General features: G+C 35.9%; 2 protein-coding genes across 2 annotated transcripts in view; both read right to left on the reverse strand.

The window, feature by feature from the left end:
• Window positions 1-2018: 2018 nt before the first annotated feature.
• Window positions 2019-5820, reverse strand: LOC111796638 (vesicle-associated protein 4-1-like). Its single transcript, XM_023679353.1, has 7 exons — window positions 5434-5820; window positions 4999-5069; window positions 3825-3906; window positions 3542-3660; window positions 2732-2809; window positions 2535-2657; window positions 2019-2393 (listed from the first exon to the last, which is right to left on the reverse strand). Exons 1-7 carry the CDS (start codon window positions 5705-5707, stop codon window positions 2328-2330), a joined length of 813 nt encoding a protein of 270 aa, XP_023535121.1. The 5' UTR covers window positions 5708-5820; the 3' UTR covers window positions 2019-2327.
• Window positions 5821-7114: 1294 nt separating this feature from the next.
• The window catches only part of LOC111796598 (ubiquitin carboxyl-terminal hydrolase 14-like), an 11515-nt gene continuing 5616 nt past the window's right edge, over window positions 7115-13013 (reverse strand). The window contains exons 6-20 of the mRNA XM_023679294.1: window positions 12059-12192; window positions 11918-11974; window positions 11752-11829; window positions 11561-11615; window positions 11437-11478; window positions 11070-11150; window positions 10434-10632; window positions 10306-10363; window positions 10106-10228; window positions 9769-9857; window positions 9588-9677; window positions 8665-8835; window positions 8363-8478; window positions 8087-8225; window positions 7115-7531 (exon numbers count right to left, since the gene is read on the reverse strand). Of these exons, the coding sequence (XP_023535062.1) occupies window positions 7353-7531; window positions 8087-8225; window positions 8363-8478; window positions 8665-8835; window positions 9588-9677; window positions 9769-9857; window positions 10106-10228; window positions 10306-10363; window positions 10434-10632; window positions 11070-11150; window positions 11437-11478; window positions 11561-11615; window positions 11752-11829; window positions 11918-11974; window positions 12059-12192 (1611 nt within the window). The 3' untranslated portion in view covers window positions 7115-7352. The remainder of the gene's footprint in view (window positions 7532-8086; window positions 8226-8362; window positions 8479-8664; window positions 8836-9587; window positions 9678-9768; window positions 9858-10105; window positions 10229-10305; window positions 10364-10433; window positions 10633-11069; window positions 11151-11436; window positions 11479-11560; window positions 11616-11751; window positions 11830-11917; window positions 11975-12058; window positions 12193-13013) is intronic.

Genomic DNA, 13013 nt, shown 5'->3' on the forward strand with positions numbered 1-13013 from the left:
CCAATATTTTATTATTATTATTATTATTATTATTATTATTTTGTTAATCTAAAATATAAAATATATGTGTAGCATCTCAAATCCACTTCTAGTGAGTAGTTGTTGTCGGCTAATGTGGTTTTAATTATTGAGATGTTTTTACACTTTTTGGTTTGAATATTATTTGTACCCGTCCAAGTCTATCTCATAATCCACCCCTCTCGAGGGCCTAATGCCCATGCTGGCACACGTACCCGTGTCTTATGATTTCAAATATTTTAAAATCAACGGACAATATCTTCCAACAGTGGATATTGCCAACCTCATGGTTTTTAATGTTCTAAACCCATAAGATTAATGGTGATACGTAACAAGTCAAAACGGATAGGTTTGGGCTGCTCCAAATGGTATTAGAAGACATCGGAGCCATGGGCTTTGGACTGTTACAAATGACATCGGAGCCATGGGCTTTGGACTGTTACAAATGACATCGGAGCCATGAGGTTGGACCGTTACAAATGACATCGGAGCCATGAGGTTGGACCGTTACAAATGACATCGGAGCCATGGGCTTTGGACGGTTACAAATGACATCGGAGCCATGGGCTTTGGACGGTTACAAATGACATCGGAGCCATGGGCTTTGGACGGTTACNCTTTTTTTCATTTCATTTCTATTTTTTCTATTATATTTTATATTTAAAATGTGGTATTTTTATGTCGGAAATTGGAGACTGGATAACATAATATATATATATATATATAATATATATACATAATATATATACATATACACATATATTTTAAACTCGAGAAATATTATTATTGTTTTTTGATCGCTAGGATTTAAATTATCTTCATGCCTACATTAAAACTTTAATTTACCTTTACCATCGGATGATAACAAGTTTGTTTGTGTTGCATAGTTTTTGTTTGATATCATTTAATTTTTTTATTTATTATTTAAAAAAAATAAAGTTTGAGTGGATCTATTCAACCTATGTTTTAAAAAATCAAACAAATTTGGAAAAAATTCTACGAACTTATTTTTGTTTTTAAATTCAACTAAAAAAATTCAAATATTTTTGTTTTTATATAGGTAAACTAATAAATCTAAATTCAAGATAACCATTGGTTACAGTATAAATAGTTATTATCGATTTTTCTATAAGCAAGCAAGAGAGTAAGCTCACGGTATGGGAGACAGTATATAACCTTAGGTGGGAGAAATTGACTACTGTTGACAACTAGTCAAATCTCCTTATCCAATAATGTTTCTTTAAAAAATATCTCTGCCCTCGTTTTTCTAAGACCTCTTAAACTGAGGCCAGAGGCTCGAGCATATGTCGCTTGGCCATAGGCGACATAAGAACAAATTGGCTTAGCTCACTTGTCGTTGGAAAGTTGAGTGCCGCACAATTATTTATTCTTCTATTGTGAGAGCTAAATTCAAGATAACCATTCGTCCCCGTATGAATAGTCATTATTTATTCTTCTATTGTGAGAGGGGCTGGGATTGTTTGAGCATTTATTCTTCTATTGTGAGAGGGGCTGGGATTGTTTGAGCAACACAGTTGAGCTTTTGCCAATTGATTTTGAGTAGCTTTATCGAGAGCAACTCACGCGGTTGACCCAGTTGATTCTGAGTAGCTTTATCGAGATCGAATTGAGCAAAGCTTCTAATTCGACAAATTGAACCAATTTCAATTTTGATTTGACCCAACAAAATAAATATATTCATAGAGAATGGTGGGATATAATATTTAGAAAATATGTTACTTATGGAGTATATCTTAAATATTATATCTTAATATTGATTTATAGTATACTTTATTTTATTATAAATATTTAATTAGTTTATATTTTTTTTATTGGTAGGTATTAGTTATCCCTAACGTATTTATAAGTTAATACATATTGAAATTTATATTTATTTTGAAATTAAAAAAAATAAAAAATAAAATGATTATCAAAATAAGCAGCACCTAGTTTTAAGCTCAAAATTATTGAATTTTTGGAAACACAATATTACATATCTCATGGGATCCAAAAGGATTTATAATCCAATTCCAATCATGAAACCACACACACACATATATCTTATGATCATAAGCAGTAGAGTACATTTATTTTTACAAGCAAAATTCATTATATACAATAAGCAGTGTTCGACTTTCGATCAATCAAGTTCTTCGCGTTAGTAATGACATCGACATCGACATCGGATTATTTTTCGCTCAGTCGAACTTTCCAACTAAAGACTCCTTCCATCTTCCAGAGCTTGAAGATGATGATGATAATACCTGTACAGATTTACCATTGAAAAGAGTGTAGTGCAACAGTTAAATCTAACTCAACACCGAGTCTACTGCGCCGACTTGTTGACGAGCGAGGTACTTCTCCCTCCGTTCTTTCTGTCCGATCCAAAATCGAAATCCAGAGGATTATAAGATCAGTATAGGAATATAAGATGAGCTCAACATTGATAACATGAATATTGAATCGAAAATGCACTGTCGGGTTGGGTTGGGTCGGGTCAAGATCATCGTACGTACCCATTCATCTATCACAAGACCTTCACCACCAACAACCTGAGGACCTGATTCTGCTGGAGGCTTCTTGCGTGCTTCGAGTGCAGCCTCGGCTTCGGCCAATTGACGTTTCAGTCTTTCGAGAGCCTATAATATCAAGATGCAGTTAAATTGGACCTCTATCTCCCAAGAACAAGACTTGTGTTCATTGATTTACTTACTGCACTAGGTCGCTCTGGATCTACGAATATGACCCGCAAAATCCGCTCTACTATTACTTGATCCTTCTGTTCATCAAACTGAAAATGTTGCAGAACATAAATACATGCCAATATCAAAAAGTTAGACAACTAAATTCGAACTTTCACTATCCTTCACTGGTCGAACACAAACGTGAACCGAATCGATTCCGTACAACTTCGAATAACAATAACGATAAACAAACTTATTAGCTTATTTCAGCAGAGCTCTCGAATAGCCCCCCCTTAATCGAGGCTTGACTCTGTTATCTGGAATCATCGAACAAAGTACACCCTTTGTTCGACACTCTAGTCACTTTTGACTACACCTTCGAGGCTCACAATTCTTTGTTCAATATTTGAGGACGGTTCAATATTTGGGGATTCTATTGATGGCTAAGTTTAGGGCATGACTCTGATACCATATTAGAAATCACGAATCTCCACAATGGTATGATATTGTCCATTTTGAGCATAAGCTCTCATGGCTTTGTTTTGGGTTTCCCCAAAAGGCCTCATACCAAAAGAGAAGATAAGCCTCCCCTTAATCAAGAGGGCATGGCTCTCAATCACGACTCTCCAAAATGGTATGATATTGTTCACTTTGAGCATAAGCTCTCATGGCTTTGTTTTGGGCTTCCCAAAAACCCTCATACCAATGAAGATGTATTCCTTTACTCATAAACCCATGATCATTCCCTAAATTAGCCAACGTGGGACTCATTTCCAATAATCCTCAACACCAAAGAGGTTTAAGTTTAACAAACCTCGAAACAGCATAGAGAGACTCACCAGCTCGGGTGCGTATTCCGTTCCTCCTTTCACTTTAAGGCTCATAATCTTAAACTTAATTTTGCTCTTATGGTCCTTCGGCTTTCCATTGTTCTCGGGGTGCTCCACGAATCTGAAGACTGTTAAAAAGATGGAAGAAGAAAATGAATACTTGTTTGTGTTGATATTCATTATTATCAAAAGTTAGAAAACCATGAAAAATGAGAAATAAACGTACACTAATGAATTGAAAACACTAACATTACCACCAAAAAGAGAAAGATCATGACAATGGAAACATTACCAGTTGCAATAAAAATTTCTTCAGGAGCAAGAATGCCACCAGGAGGCCGCATATAACAGCTCTTCGGGGCCGTAGTTTGAAACTGAAGAAAGATGTAGAGACCATTTAGAATGGTATAGATACTCACATTTTAAGCTATTGATCATAGAAATGAGCAGTTCATATCGGCTTGAAATGCCATTCAAACAAGTATGCAATTCATCAGCCTTTACCTGCCTTTCAGGCGATATCAAATTACGTTACGAAAACCAAACCTAGACTGATAATACGATGACTTCAATAATCTAATCGTTGAATGAGTTGAGACTTGCAAAGACGGTAACAGCCCAAGCTCATCGCTAACAAATATTGTCCTCTTTGGGCTTTCCCTTCTAGGTTTCCTCTCAAGGTTTAAAAACGCGTCTACTAAGAAGATTTTTACACTCTTATAAAGTATCTCCAACCGATGTGGGATCTCACAATTCACCCCCTTCAAGGCCCAACTTCAGGGCCTAGCGTCATCCACACCCTCATAAAGAATGTTTCCTTCTCCTCTCCAACCGATGTGAAATCTCNAACCCATCGTTAGCAGATATCGTCCTCTTTAAACTTTTCCTTCTAGGATTCCCCTCAAGGTTTTTAAAACGTGTATGCTAAGGAGAGGTTTCAACACCTTAAAGAATGTTTCGTTCCTATCTCCAACCGACGTGGGATCTCACAATAACTCTTTGAAAAATTTAAAAATAAAGGAAATTTGATACGAAATCCTCGTCGTTAACGGATTAAAAGGTCGAAAAACTTGATTTCCTCAGCTGAAAACAATTTGAATGCAGAATTTACACTGATTGAGAAAATCAAATAGACCCCATGGACTAACTATGCTAAGAAACAAGCAATTGTTAGATGGCTGAAACCTGAAACTATCGTTTAATAAAGTTCCCAACAACATTAATTACCCAGAAGATGAACAATTATTAAGATGCATGGAGTTTCAGAAAAAGGTAATGGAAGATCAGAATGATAACAGTCATCGTCTCAAAGTAAAGAACAAAAAGAACATCAGAAGAACAGATTCAGATGCATTCATGTTTCCATGATGGCTTGTTGGGAATTAAAAAGTAAGAAATCAATATAAGAATAACTAAAAGAACAAAAGGCGAAAGAAGGACTGCAATGGAAGAAATTGAAGTGATACCTTGAAAGCTACATGGGATCTGCTAGTATTCTTCATCCTAATGGCGCTCTTTACCTGCTTCCCAGGTTCATCTACAGAAAATCCATCAAACAGTACAGAGTTCAGGATGAATGCAAATTCTGAACAATAATTACGCACAATTTTACAAAACTTGTAATTCCCCTGCTCTCCAAGTAAATATGAACTGACCGCAAATGGTAGCAGGAGAAACCGAAGGCTAGAACGATTATTTGATTCAATTCAGGAGAGTAAAATGTTCTAATCCAAGAGCAAGCGAGCATAGTTTTGGCTCGCATTATCCAGATTGAAGAAAACATCCAATTTCCAATTCAAATTTTAAACAATACAATTCAAAAACAAGGAGAGATTCCAATTCGATTCAGAAAACTAAACACCAGCAACGGAAAAGAGAAAAATTAGAGAACAAGAACTTACAAGGAAAGAATAAAGAATTGTTAGGATCAAGGTGGAGCCTACGCCGAGGAGGCAACAGCGATTTCGCTACAGAGGAAACCGTCATGGAAGACGATGAAGCCTTCACGTTATTCGACGCCGTTGAATTTCTATCTTTAGGCCCATTTCGAGCATGGTGAATGTTCTGAGTTGACAACGAAGAAGACGAAGTATTCCCCGATTGCCAAATCGAACATAGCCTGAAGAACTTCACATCGGCGGGAGGCTTGTGACGGTCGGCGACAGTCATGATCATTAACACTATCACATTAAGGTTTCCCGGGCCAAACCGAAAATCGCCGATTCCTCTCTGATGGAGGCGACGGTGGCGGAGAGCGGATTCGAGAGGCGGATGTAAATACGGCGGAATATGGTTTTGATGTCCGTGCGGGTGGACACGTGTCACACGGAAAATACGTCTTGACAGCCTAACGGCCGTTCGTGCAATTATTACGAATCCGTGCTGCTCTGAGTTGTAAGATTTTATTTCAGATGAGATGGAATTGTTTGGAATAATTAGCCCACGCGCTCTTAGGGTACTTGATTTACACGCGCACATTTCCGGTTAATTCTTTTTACTAAATTAATTAAAAATATTCCTGAAATTTAATTTTTTTCGTAAATACTTTCAATAATATCTTTAATTTTAAGAGTATTAATGAAAATTAATAAAAGTATTTTTTTTTATTAATTTAATCTTTTTTAAAATAATAAAAACAAAAATACAAAAGCGCGTCAACTAACAAAGGGAAAGAATAATAAGCTACCAGCCATTTCAGGCATTTGATTCCCAACTAATTTTGATTAATTTAGGTATTTAATAAACATAATTAGAAGTCAACTGTTTTATTCTTAGTAAGTTACCCATAAAATAACTATACTCATTTTATTTTTAGATTTAGAGTATATTAAGCTACAAAATTAGTAATATTGGTTTTTTATCGATGAAGTATGTCATATTTTGAATTATTGGTACGTATTTTTTAAAAAAGTAATTTTTAAATAAATTAAAGTTTTGTATTTTTATTAACAATAATTCAAGAGGACGGTGTCGTGTTTTATGATTCAAGGCCCAAGCGTGTATAAGATGTGAGGTAATACATAAAGCTTTGTACTATAATTACGAGTAGAAACTTGCATATATAAAGTTGATTATTTTTGTCTATCATTCAATTATTAAGTATGTATTGATTTAATTCACTTTGAACTTTAAATAAAAATTAATATATATATATATATATATGTGTGTGTGGAATGCATTAAAAATTTAGTAATAAAATAGATAAAAAAATTATTGAAGGTTTAAAAGTTTTGAATAACAAAAATAAAAAAATGATTTAAAAAAAAGAAAGAAAAGGGAAAGAAGAGAAATAAAAGAGAGGAGTGCACGTGGGAAAGAAAGAGAGAGAAGTAGGCGAAGGAAGTAATGATGGATGGTTAATAAATGATGAGAAGGTAAATTAGGTAGAGAAAGGGGAGTGGCGGTTCGTACGGCAATTAAAATGGTCGGCTGCGGCTAATGCAGTTTGGTGGGAAGTTGTTGCCCATTATTATTATTATTATTATTATTTATATCTTTTTTTTTTTATTTAAAAAAAAGATAACATCGAAACAATTGTGTATAAATTTTATGTGGGAGATGGATGAGGGAGGGAGGAGGGAGGCAGGGAGGCAGGCACCTAAAACATTGAATAACATCAATTACAGCAATGAAATAAGTACCAGCAAGCGACCTTTTTTTTTTTCAAAAAGAAAACAAAATCCATCAGAATACAGCGTCGCATGGATCGATTGATCATCGGTGAATCTTGAACGATTTCCTGTTTCTACCCGGCTTGGCTCGTGCCATATTTGGGTGAATTCTCAACTGGTTAAGTTATTTTCGTAATGAAATTGGTCGACTACTCTTTGAGCCTTTCAAAGAAATACAAATATCCCATGTCCTTGGGCGGGTTAACCGAAACCCCGACCTTGTCGTCGTTGAAAATAACCCATCTACCATCTTTAAAGATGTGAGCAACATAGTGACCGCATTGAGTCGAAGTCCCAATGTGGCTTACTACTCCCATAAGTCTATATCCTGAAAAAGAAATAACCAATAGTTCAGATTTTAATCTAGCATCAGATCTTGAACAGAAATTCAACTGATCGAACCAGCCAACGAGAAGAAAATTGATTAGTAGTAAAGTTGTCGAAGATCACGTCAATACATTTCGAGAAAAACTGAATTCACCAAATGCAAGGACAAAAATTTTGTTCAGAAATCTCTAAACAGGACAAAAGTTTTGTTATCATTTAACTAACATCATGCAATTGTTCTTCTACTAGATAAATTGACATAAAATTTTGTTCAGAAACCTCTAAACAGGACAAAAATTTCAACGTAAGGGGCTATATCAAGCATATATCTTTTCCTATTAACTTAAAACAATGAAGCATATCATCACATTTATACAAATGGAAACATGGCACCAGATTTTTTGTTTCCAGAAATTTTGAAATTTTTGAAATTGTGAAAAGTTGGGAAGTGAGATATAGAAAAGATGATTGAAAACCAGAAAGAAAACCGAGAATATGATCAGGAGAACACATCCACAGATGAAATAAAAATAATTATCAAGAATAAGAAACTAACTCTCTCCACCATCGGGTAGCCCACCATCGAGGTTGGTTGGTGTGCTCGATGTAGTGGCGTCGAAACAGTCTGCTTCTGATGATATAGAAGCTTCGGGATTGTTAAATATCCAATCTGTCGCCTTCTCAATGTCACCACCCTACAATCAAAGATGCAAGGAGAATCAAAACCCATATATGATCTATACATGTTTCTTCTTTTTAGTTGTTTTCTCTTCTTTTCTCTTCACCATCATTTAGAGGTTCTTTCTGTGTGTGTAACTTTTGAAGTACTTACAGATGCCTTTAATGCTTTCTTCGCAATGGCTTCTTGAAAACCAAATTGAAGCAACATGTCAACTTTTGCTTGGTCAACAACAAAATCTGCCTTCTGAGAGATCGGACTATCTATATCTACCAGAAAAATACATGAATGGCAAATATTTACAAATAACACCTTAAAACACAAGTGCTGAAACAATAAAAACTAGATGAATGGCGTATTTGAGGCATACATAACGTTACCTTAAAACCGTGCATGTAATAGAAGTACAAGGAGAGAAATTTGGTGTACATCAGGACAAGATAATTTAAAGATACCTGGATCATCCATGTGAGAAAGTAACCAATTCATGGCCTCTTCAACTCCAACGTTCGAGGTATTAATGGCAGCTTTCTGACAGTGAAGATGGTTAAATCCCATTGACACAAGTTGAGCAACAATATCCTCGTCGGCTGAAGGTTTATTTGATTGAAACTCGTCCTCAGGACCTGACAAAGACGACAAAAAGTGGGCTCAAATACACATTACAAAAAGTGAGCTCAATCAATTTTGAGAGTTCATATTCTTAAGAAGATGCAGAAGTTGCAACACTATATTCCATGATTTAGAGTATTGACAAGATAGAGAGAGACAAAGATCAAAACGTCTCGAAATTTCCATATATTATATATTACATTGATAGGTAAGATATGATATACAATTCTATATTCTAAATGCAATTTTCTGCAGATGTAAATATCAAATAGAATAAATTATATAAAAAGAACACTAAATTCTTCAACAAAAATCACAACACAGTCAATTTCCCACAAAATGAGCAATAAGTCATCCGCACAAAAAGCTCCTTTATCAAACAACGCATATCTCAATGAGCTCAGTTATTCCTTACTTTTTTAATCATCTTGATAATTTGTATTCATTATCTATATTAAAACATGTCTCTTTGCCGATTCCCCCAGTTACACGTTGCATATATATAAAATTAGAAAGCACACCCCTCCAATCATGTGCCCTGTGAAATTTCCGTGTTAAATGTGTGCAATATCAAATTTCAAAATAGTGTTCCTACCCAAGAAGCAGATACACAAACGCATACATGCACAATATATATCAATTGAAGAAATGACTAAAACATGAATTCATAAATTAAATAAATACGACATATGAACGGTAATTTTATGCAAGTGCCAATTCATTTGTGAGAAAGTAAGGACTGAAATACCAAGAAGAATCCACCTACCAGCCTCGGGCAAAAGTTCTTCCCCAGTCTGAGGTCCTTTACTACGCATTTGACTAAGATCAATGATGTCAGGGACATCAATATAGACATCTAAGCAATAGAAAATCAGAAAGTTAAAACATAAGAGATAGAACGACCACACAAGGGAGAACAAGAAATCAAGAAAGGTGCAGTGAAATACCTAGTTTTTTAGGCACCCAGCCCTCCCCCATTATAAATTTGCGCATATGCAATACCAGGTAGTCTGGGAAGGAAGTTAATCTTGCAGTCCTGTAGAGTTATGGAGCAGGGAAGATGAAAATACTAACTCAATTTTGCTCATGGCATCACCTCACTTAATTATGGGGAAAAAAAAAACTTGTAAGGGACTGCTTAATGAAATCGATTACCATAGACCATAAACTAAAAAATTTTGGTAACTAGTACTGCATGCACAACGCTACAAAATAAAATAGTGGAAAAACCAATTTTTCAAAATGTTATTTTATTGCAATCCAAGAAAAATGAAGAACGCTTACTTTGTTGCAGTAGTCTTCGTTTGCAAGGCAGTGCTGTAAAAATCATGAATCTCCTCGGGTGATGAAAAGCTTGCAAGGCATGCCTCTAAAGGCACTCTAGGCCGGATAATTTCATCAGAGTCTCTGCTAAATACATTATTCTTAGCAACAAACTATCAATGTCAAATGGTAAAAACATGCAAAAGAAGATTCCCACTTACAGTTCCTTCCCTTCTGACGTCTTCTGTGCCTTGAGCTTCTGGAAGGCTTCAACTTCATCTGAGATTTCAAACAATGGTGTCACTTGGTGACAGACCGTTATAAAGAAATAATGACTAAACCATCTTACATTTATTAGTAGCTTCATGTAATGGGATGTTCAATGAGAGAATGTAATCATGCCGTCTGTTATAAGCAACTTTTCCAGAGGAACACACAATACGATCCTCAATACCAAATTTGAAGCTTCTTGCAGGATCACTTCCAGAACTCCCAGAATTCTGTCGCTCAACTTGGTCAAGAAAATGCAGGAAGAATTCCAAGGCATCCTGTAAAAATTCCATTCACTTTTATGTAAAATAGACTAATAGATTTTTTGTGCAAAACTAGTACATCTGAGATATTTGGATTTCTCAACAAAAACAGATACTTCTGTGGCCATCAGGCGCAGACCATGGTTTTAGAAAACATCTTTGACAGTCAAAACCTGAAAAGTTAAACATCTGAGTCTCTCGGATCCAGTATAAGTGGAAACAATGGATTGAAGTAGTTGAGAGAACCTTAAAGATATTATAATGTAAAACAGCAACATAACTCAGCCAAAAACAAACTCGAAGACATTATACTAATGACATAGACAAATAGCTGGTAGTGGTACATATTTTGTCCAACATGGAGTCAACCCTAAAGCACTATCCAATATAGGTAAAGGCTTCTGCAACAGGCTAATGAAGTGTAATTAATGAACTTACAATATTGAACATACCTGCTGTCTCATCGTAGAAAATTCAGGATGGCTTGCGGCAATAACTGCTTTGAACATTCGAGGGGGTATGCCCTCCTGTTTCTGTGGTTGATCCACGTAAATGGCAACAGAAAGACAAACAAGAAAAGCTTCACAAATATGTCCAAAAGTTTGAACCAGCCGTACAAGAACAGGAATTACTAATGAACAAAGAAAGCCTGATTACTTGAACCTCAAGAACAACATGCAAAACAAAGAATTGTTTACATTTACCAGGAATTGAAAGCAAAATAAAAGGTGCGGTAAGTATCATCATTCAGAAATTACATTATCCAATCTCAGGTCTTAAGAACAAAAAAAGAGATTAAAGAGTTTGTCCAAAACTTACTGCATTTGTTGCTAAGGAAGAAGAATTCATCTTTTCAAATTTCTGCAGGGCAGATCAGAAGACGGAAATCAACTAATAGCAGAAATAATTGATATAGAGGGATTGCTTGTCTTTAGCAACTTACGTCTGGTGAAGGAATAGAATATTTTCCAGATAGCAAACCATGTGCCAGCTTTGTTCTGTAAGACCAAAAACATAACTAGTATAAATATATCATCAACCCCCTCCCCCCCCCCNCCCCCCCCCCAAAGGAAGAAAGGAGCTAAGAAAAATACTAGGTAACTATAAAAGCTTTATAATTTCCTAGCCACTTACAGCTGCATATTAAGGTCGACAGTCGGATCTGCAGGAGCAGTTTCAAAAGCCGATTTTAAACTCTGTTTTGTGTAGTATCTGAAAACATACCCGAGGAAAAGTAAATTTGAGAAGGAATGTTACAACACGGTTTGCTGTAACAAAACAATGTAGATTTTATGTGGACCTTTCACAGAATGAATGCGTTGAAAATACAACTTGCATTGTCGCTGCCAAGTAGCAGCTGCAAGAAAAAAAAAACATAATTGTGAGCCATAGAAAAAATTAGATACACAAATTTAATAAACAGTCAATAATACATCAATACCTGTTTCCTAAATTAACAAGCCCAGTGTAACCTGGCCCAAAAACTGGTTCGACTTCCTGCCCACTTTCTTGTATCCGATTCCAATCAAAATTAGTGTTTTGGTCAAGCTCTCTTTCAGCAGTGGTCATTTCAGTCTGAAAATGAAAATAGAAGCTGCTTTCAACAAGATTGGGCACATAGAAAAGAGAAACAATATCGGAAAGTCAACATATAAGTGTTAATTCAATTTTTAAGAAAATATTAAAATGTTTTTCAAGATCTAACTGTCACAACAAATAACTAGTCAAATCCCTCAAAACAGTGTCCATACAGCTACAATTAAAAGATAATTATAAAAGAAAGAAACAACAAAACAACAAAATTAAGAAGTAAATAAATAAATGTGTGTGTGTGTGTGTGTAGAAAAACGTTTACATTAAAGGCTCAATGTGATATGATCACCACTACGGCAGAGTTGAACAGGGATAGGGATATGTCAAGGTAGTGAGCGATAATGTTATAATTCATTGAAGATAATTCAAGTCCTACCCTATCAAACCAAATTTTGTTTCCTACACATTTTGACTTTCCTTTAAAGTGGGAGAGTGGCCATCCAACAGAAGCTTAAATCTTAAAATAGCCAACAGTGACTAGGCCAATCAATCTGACTCCCACCAAAATGGCCCTCCACAAGATTAGGTGAATGACTGAAGCTCAAACCAGTAGGAAAAAAATGTAGGAAGAAGCTCATAACCGTTCCAAGTAAAGGTGGATCAAACATCAGCAACAATGCCCATTTGGGACGTCAACTTCGATCAACAATTTCATGCCATGATCACTATTCCACAAAGTCAGAGATTTTGGACCTGAGTCCTCATGCTCCGCTCTCTCCCCCGTCTACAAATTCCCCCCCCCCCCCCCCCCCCCCCCCCCCCCCCCCCCCCCCCCCCCCCCCCCCCCCCCCCCCCCCCCCCCC

Source organism: Cucurbita pepo, chromosome LG06 (assembly GCF_002806865.2).
Source record: "Cucurbita pepo subsp. pepo cultivar mu-cu-16 chromosome LG06, ASM280686v2, whole genome shotgun sequence".
Taxonomy (NCBI): domain Eukaryota; kingdom Viridiplantae; phylum Streptophyta; class Magnoliopsida; order Cucurbitales; family Cucurbitaceae; genus Cucurbita; species Cucurbita pepo.

Coding starts and splice junctions, on each gene's coding strand:
- LOC111796638 (XM_023679353.1), bottom strand. CDS start 5,707: ATGATCATGACTGTCGCCGACCGTCACAAGCCTCCCGCCGATGTGAAG. Junction 3,907..4,998: donor GATCCCATGTAGCTTTCAAG/GTATCACTTCAA, acceptor ATCTTTCTTCAG/TTTCAAACTACGGCCCCGAA. Junction 2,658..2,731: donor ATCCAGAGCGACCTAGTGCA/GTAAGTAAATCA, acceptor TTGATATTATAG/GCTCTCGAAAGACTGAAACG.